Source organism: Toxorhynchites rutilus, chromosome 2, assembly GCF_029784135.1.
Source record: "Toxorhynchites rutilus septentrionalis strain SRP chromosome 2, ASM2978413v1, whole genome shotgun sequence".
Taxonomy (NCBI): Eukaryota; Metazoa; Arthropoda; class Insecta; order Diptera; family Culicidae; genus Toxorhynchites; species Toxorhynchites rutilus.
The window spans coordinates 131,251,346-131,259,344 of NC_073745.1; the positions used below are offsets into that span (position 1 = coordinate 131,251,346).

A 7,999-nucleotide genomic window follows, 5' to 3' on the forward strand; every position below is an offset into this window, starting at 1 on the left:
TGAGAGACTTGTTGGCTCGGTTAGACCTTGATCACATGTCCCTAATATATATGCTCCTTAAAGCTATCGATCTTCGTGTGTGGTTATATCCTTATTTTCTACTTTTCCTCTGTGAGAGATCGGATCCCTTCTTACTAACAATAGAATAAGATGAATTGTAAATACATATTAGATATAAGATAGGTTTAAGAATTGAGTGTGATGAGTGTGAGTGAGAATGTGAGTGTGAACATTGTCAACATATCCTCATATCCTCTCCTTTTCCTGAAGAAAATATGTCACCCTTCTAAACTCGAGTCGACCGCGAGTAATCGGTTTTCTACATTATTAACATTAGAATTAAGGAAAAAAGTATATATACTAGTAACAATACAGTAAGCAATTCGGCTTCTTTAAACTTATGTAACTGTGCCTGTAAAAATAAACGATTTAAATTTAAAAAAAAATTAAATCAAATAAATATATAACTACAGAAATATATTATGGATAAAAAATAGCTTTTTCTCTTTCGTTGCCACATTGTGCGAAACATTGTTTGTAGAGGGTTGTAATATGTTTATCGCCAGGTTATGTATATTGAGTATATGTATATATGTATATGTATATGAGTGCTCTCCTGGGAAGTTCGTATAGCTGCTATAGAGAATTGATCCCATTGGGTGCTAAGTTCTGCTTATGTATAGAAAAGGGAAAGGAGAATGGGTAAGTGCATTCGAAGAAGTGAAACGGACTTCTAAGAAAGACATATATAGGGAACTTAATATTGAGTTCGCGACTACTCATGCTATCATAGTCTGCTATGCGTGAGCATACCATTTCGAACTTCTAAATCAAGAGCCAGTTAAATTAATTAATTGAATTTTTGCATAACCAAACAACATGCTCGATAATATGTTATCCTGGACCACAATTACACAAATTACTAGTAGCAAGACTGACACGATTAAGACGTGAATAATCCACAGTTGATTCAACTTTGGAAATAGTAGAGTAAAACCACAATCCGAGGTCATCACTTTATTGATTCAGGCAACTTTTAAATGCTTGTTTGTCCGAAAAATGGAGAATAACTCGTGATACGCAATAACTCACATTGTGAGCTAGCGCTGTATTGCAGACAAAAAGGTTGCTCGTTGCGTCTGGGAGGAAAGCGAGTAATTAGTGCAACCGAAAGAACATATCTATTTTAATCGTCAAATTGTTCAACTATTTTACTATATTTTCTGTTCGTGTTTCAAGCAAGCAAGCAAAATCCTCGAAAAATTTCCTGTCTAATGGTATAGACGAGTAATGTAATTTTAAGACATTTGACACCAACAATTTTTTTTTGAAAACCCCGATTTTTGGTGATCTTTCGTTTTTCAAGAAAACTCAATTTTTTACGTCTGTGACACTTATAAATGAAGTTCGAATGAGCTAATATTCTGCATATGGTATATTATCATGCAAATCAACATTTCGCAACAACTTCCGAATGAATAATCGAGATAATTATTTTTATTGGCACTTACAATCATACGTTTCGTCTCGTACCCCCAAAAAAAACAAAGTCCCAGAGTGTCGATTTTTGACAAAAAAAAATTCACAAGATCACGATGTTTCATGCAGCTTTTACACATTGCGGACCGCTCACGAGATTTCTCGTGTTTCGCGTTCCGTCTGTTAGGCTAGGCGCAAATTGAGATGCGTATAGCGCGCGTAACTTAGCGCGATATAGCGCCTGTCTTTGTGGCTAATGAAAACAGATGGAACGGCGCAAGTTGGCCAGACGACGCGAGATGGTGGAGCGCTCGTGAGACACGACTCGCTCGACGCTGTGGCTGAGCCACAGTTTCTCGTGCTGCTGATTCCGGTTGTGGTGGTTGTGTTGGTGAACAATCATATACCGTGAGTCTGATACTGTATGGTTGTACCGGTCGGAAGGTTGTGTTAGTAAATAAATATATCACACAACTCTGTGTGAATCAGACATTTTATGCGAGTGGCACGTTGTTTACACCAAACTGCGACTCAATATGCGCTCCACCACGCTACGTTTGTGGCACGTATGAGTCGTGTTGATAGTCTCGTGTTCACTTACGAGCGCTATACGCTTCTCAATTTGCGCCTAGCCTTACGGATGGATCACGAAATAACCAGTGTTTTCTACACTTGAAGGTCAAATCCTTGGTTTTCCAAGAATCTAACAAGGCCTTTCGATGCCTCGCCTTCGTCTCATCCACATCAAAGGAAACGATCTCATTCGTGGAATCCGAACAAATGAAGCGATCCAGTTTGTCCCAAAACGTGCGGTCCTTAATGTGTTAAGACATTTAGCATCAAATTTTTTTTTTCGAAAATCCCGATTTCCTTTACTCTCCCCTTGGGTGATTTTTCGATTTTCAAAAGTTCATAAGAATCAGACAGACAGACAGACATATATATATATATATATATATATATATATATATATATATATATATATATATATATATATATATATATATATATATATATATATATATATATATATATATATATATATATATATATACATATATGCCATACAAATGAAACACAAATTTTTGCATAAGTCGAGAACTAATCAAGCATATTAAGCCATATTTGGCATGTGGAGGTTTCAGGGGCACGAAAGGTTTCTATGGTGGTTCGACTCATCTACCTCCAAATGGAGCCGAACTTGGGATGTCAGGGTTTTTGGGTACGAGAAATGTTTCTATGATGGTATGACCCCCCCTTTCTTCTCTGGAAAGGAGAGGGGGTCTCATAAAAATAATTCTCATATTTCATTTATATTTCATTCACTTCCGGAAAACTCTGAAGGAAAATAAGAAAATTCGGAAAATTCAATTACAAATATTCAATTACACATTAACAGTCGTTGTTAGTCCAATTGATGTTTGCGGTAACGAAATTTATCTTCGTTAAAAAATCGAAATGGATTTTAATGTGATACAACGCACTCCCATATCGTCTTCTATCTATATAAATAAAAATGGATCGCTGAAAACGTGAATGTTATAACTAAAAATAAATTTTGGGTGAGACGAAGTTTGCCGGGTCAGCTAGTAAGAGAATAAAAAAATTATGGTTTATTTTTGGATGCCGGAATGTCGGAATGGATGTCAACTGTGATAAGCCTCTCCACATGATACCTCAGAAACGTACACGGTTAGGAACAGTTTCAAATTCACTGTAAAATTTGGAACCGATTAATGGAAGTCCCACTTCATGATGAACTGTAACACATTCACTGCAATCTCATTAGTGACATTATTAGAATGAATTCCAGCGGCCTTCAAATGACTACGGAGTCCTGGTATCTCTAAGCTGCCTTTCCGGAACTTCATAGTTGCCAGTTTGTCAAATCGACTTTTTCAATCCGCTGTCATGCATGTCAATCAATTCTCAATAAATGGATGAATGGATATTTTGTTTTCCCTTGGTCTTGCGTTCTGTTCGAGTATATACGAAATAATATTATTTCGTTTGTGGTCTCTTTTTGATGTTCGACACTCAATTCATCAACACAAGCTCATTCAATCCTGCGTACATCCGAAATATTTTTTCCGTGATATGAAAAATCAGCACGGGAACACCTAGTTAATTGCCCAAATGTATGCGAAATCATATTCTACCCCTTGGGTGCATTCACAAGCAAACGATTTTGAATGTCCGTTCATCACGGCAGTAAAAAACAAACTGACAGAGGTTGGTCAACCAACGCATCATGTATCATGCATCAACCGCAGACCAATGAAGGGTGTCCACAATGAAATTGCCACACTATAAAATTGCTCTAACTTTTAAACCGTTGGGTAGAATTTAATGAAAATTTGGGTGAATTTAGTTCATAGTGCATTGTTTACATCCTGCAAGTTTAAAGTCCTGTGATCAAAACTGGAGCGGAAATGGAGTCGAAAGAACAGCTCGTGCGTGATAAAATCTTGCGCATTCATCACGAGAACAAGGATCTCTCGCATCGTTCCATCACTAAAACGTTGGGAATCGCGAACTCCACGGAGTGATTAAGCGGTTCGAGGATCGATTGACCACCGATCGGAAGCCCAGAAGTGGAGGAAAAAGTATTCTGTACAACACCAAAAATCACAACCGCGTAGTTGGTGCCATCAACCGAAACCCGAACGTCTCCGTTCGGGATGTGGCTAAGAAGCTGCACCTAAGCCGAAGTTTTGTCCAGAAGGCCAAAACTAAGGCTGGGCTTCGAACGTTCAAGGTACAAAAGGCCCCTAATCGCGACAAGAAGCAGAACAAGTCCGCCAAAACCCGTGCCAGGAAGTTGTACCTCAACATGCTGACGAAAGTTGAATGCTGCATCATGGACGACGAAACATATGTGAAGGCCGACTTCAAACAGAGACCCGGCAACCTGTTTTTCTCGGCCAAGTTCAGCGTTCCGGAGCATTTCCGCACTCAGAAGATGTCCAAATTTGCGAAGAAATTCCTGGTTTGGCAAGCCATCTGCACGTGCGGGAAGCGGAGTGCACATTTCGTGACCCAGGACACGATGAACGGACAGGTGTACATGAAAGAGTGCCTCCAGAAGCGGCTGCTTCCTCTCCTGAAGGCCCACAACGTCCCAACAATCTTCTGGCCGGATTTGGCCTCATGCCACTACTCCAAGGACGTGCTGGAGTGGTATGCGGACAATAAGGTCAATTTCGTTCCGAAAATGTTCAACCCTCCCAACACTCCGGAGCTCCGCCCCATCGAGAAGTACTGGGCGATTATGAAGCAGCACCTTCTTAAACGACCTAAGGTAGTGAAGACAGTCGAGGAACTGAAGAAAGTAAGGGTTTACATGCAAAAAACGGTTGATTCACAGGTTGTGCAGAATCTTATGGCCTGGGTTAAGGCCAAGGTGCGGGCCTTAGCGTATGGACTGTAAATAAATTACGAGTAAAATGGTAAAATGAAGTTTAATAGTTATTTTTCAATCCCTGAAAATTTGATGGCAATCGGATGAAAACTCGAATTTTGCGAATCAATTTTGTGTGTGGCAATTTCATCGTGGACACCCTTTAGAGACTGAAATGAAATTTCAATTTTTCTATTGAAACAAGTTGTTATGGGTAATAAGTAAAAAAAAACAACTCTCGTAGATCTTTTATCTTTCGAATAATGTTATTTTCATACCACTTCGTTTATCCGATAGAGAGATATTAACGCTCAAAACTTTGTGCTCCGTACGAAACCCCTTCGTTCTCGAAACTTTGAATTTGCACCCCAGTACAGAAACGAAAGAGGTAGTATGTCGAAATAATGAACATAAAAAACCTTGTGATGTCATGAGTGTCTAAGGGTGACACTCGAGGCGGACTGCCCCCGGACTGCCATGAACATATTTCTTTGTATCATGAGCATATTTCTACTACGCACTTTCGTTCGATACCCATATTGATGGGGTATTGGAAAAAAATATCCACCGTTTCATCAACTTGGATTTGAATTTTTTTATAAAATAACTATGTTTTACTAGTCAAGCCCTTTCATTTGATACTCATATTGATAAGGTTTTTAAAAAAATGTATATTGCACCATTTTGTGATGGCATCCATTTTGGATTTGCATTTTTCATAAATAACTTTGTTCTACTAATCAAGCACTTTCATTTGATACCCATATCGATGAGATTTTGAAGAAAAATATATATAGCGCCATTTTGTGGTAGCGGTCATTTTGAATTTGAATTTTTCATAAATAAATGTGTTCTACTAGTCAAGCCCTTTAATTTGATACCAATATTGATGGGGTTTTGAAAAAATATATATATATGACGTCATTTTGTGGTGGCGGCTATTTTGGATTTGAATTTTTCATAAAAAACTGTATTCTGCATTCTTTAATTTGATACCAATATTGATGGGGTTTTGAAGAAATATATATGACGTCATTTTGTGGTGGTGACCATTTTGGATTTGAATTTTTCATGAAAAACTATTTTCATTTGATACCCATAAAATTGTTAAAATCCATATTGATGAGGTTTTGAGAAAATATGTAATCCGCCATTTTGTAGCGGCCGCCATCTTGAAATTTCAAGATTATGAAATACGCAGTTTTATAGTGACTGTAGAGATAAAGGTGTGTTCCAAATTTCAGATCAATCGGTCAACAGGAAGGGGGTCAAATTCTTATTAATGTGGGGCAGCGCTACAGACATGTTACAAACATATAAACAGGGCAAGCTAAATTAAACCGTTTAAAAAGAACGTAGAACGCTAGAAAGTGGAAGACAATAGCGTTCTGCGGCGAACAAAGTCGACGAGGCCACCGTACGAAATTTTCATACGTTGCTCTACTTCAAGCTATTTTGAGATTTAAAGAGCCAACTGAAAAATAAAAATTGAGAAATTATTCTACACTCACACACCTATAAAATGATGTCTGATGTCTCTGTCTCAATGTCAACTCAGAAAACTCCTCACGTTCCATTCTGACATCAAAAATCGCCAGCTAACATAATTATATTATACTATTATTTGATCGTCTGTCATTTCAAAAGAAAACAAGAAGGAAACAGTCATGTCTCAAATAATTGCACTGAAATTTAAACAAATAATAACTTAACGAAGAGCGAAGTAAAGTTGTATCACATTTCGGAACATAAATTCATTGAATTCCAACCGAATCACTTTTTTCAATTGCTACATATTTTATTCTCAATCATCAAATTCACAGCAGAGAAGCTTTACCATTGTAATAACACTCGAAAGCCTTGAAAGCAGTTTCGCATGGGTCGTTTGTCTTCACACTGCACTGTTTCACCAGAGCTTCCACTTTGCTTCTTTCGCGATCCAAAGAGAGTCGCTCAATAGCATAATCATTGACCAAGTTACCCTGGCTGTCCATGAATCCTGCCTTCTCCAGGAAGCACTTGACGAAGCACTTGGAATTTTTATCAACGCCAGAGAAGTCCCCGGAGCGCAAGTTGGCGACCGCTTCCTTCGTGACCCCATCGGACGACTCCTGACAAGTGGTTGCAAACTCATTGGCCTTCTTTAGCTGCTCCTCGGTCAGAGCCTGTGAGAAATAAATGTCACAAAATAGTTTCAACCATGCGTCAGGCCAAACAAAACACAAAATACTTACGTTAGCTCCGAAAAGAAAAGCGGCCAGAATGACACAAACACACGACTTCATTTCTGCTTCGGTAGGTTGCTGCTCGTAGAATGATAACGTTGGTTAGAACTGCCCAGCATTTATAGTGCTCCTTAGCATCTAATGACACTGCACAAAATCCCCCGTGCTTGTGCTAAGCGATCTATTGAAGAAGCAACAGCAGCAATTAACCTTGGAATCAAGAACACGTAACACTCGAACATCTTGATTAAAAGCCACTGATTCTATCGCGTCTAGAAAATCAAAAGAAAGAACGAAAACCAGAATCGTCCGCTTTTTTCTAAATTCTTTTTTGGGCAGTTTTATCCAAGAAGCGTGAGTCCATTGTAAAGTCATTTGACGTCTCTTTTTATCTCCGTGGAATATCTGGGAAACAGTGGACACGATAGACACAGGCAAAGCTCGGGCATGAATGCAGGTAGTTGTTGAGTTCCAGACGAATGCAATAAATCTTGAATCATCAGATTAGGGATAACAGAAAACGGACTTTTTAATTTGAATCACTGTAAGCCAGAAAAAAGGATCTTTCTGTTATCAGTTTTTCACTGATTGAATTTTACGCTTGAAATTTGAAATTTCAGTTCGTTTGTATGAATTGTTTAATTTGATTCGATTTATGTTATACACATAACATAAAAAATATTCATTTGGCTTTTGACTTACAAGTGTTTGTTTTAGACTTCAAACCAGTCTGATTGATTGTCCTTAAAAGCTGTCCTACTTTTTAAGATTCTCAATTAACTAAAATTATTTCGAAAACTGACGTTATGATAAACTGTTGATACCGCGTGGAACATAGTTTGCACTTCTGAGAGTTGAACCTAAAGGTTGGATTCCACTGAGACATCATTAAATG

General features: G+C 38.2%; 1 protein-coding gene across 1 annotated transcript; it reads right to left on the reverse strand.

Annotated features, from left to right (window-relative positions):
• Positions 1 to 6,652: 6,652 nt before the first annotated feature.
• Positions 6,653 to 7,272, reverse strand: LOC129768615 (general odorant-binding protein 56d-like). Its single transcript, XM_055770372.1, has 2 exons — positions 7,114 to 7,272; positions 6,653 to 7,044 (listed from the first exon to the last, which is right to left on the reverse strand). Exons 1-2 carry the CDS (start codon positions 7,162 to 7,164, stop codon positions 6,697 to 6,699), a joined length of 399 nt encoding a protein of 132 aa, XP_055626347.1. The 5' UTR covers positions 7,165 to 7,272; the 3' UTR covers positions 6,653 to 6,696.
• Between the last annotated feature and the right edge of the window lie 727 nt (positions 7,273 to 7,999).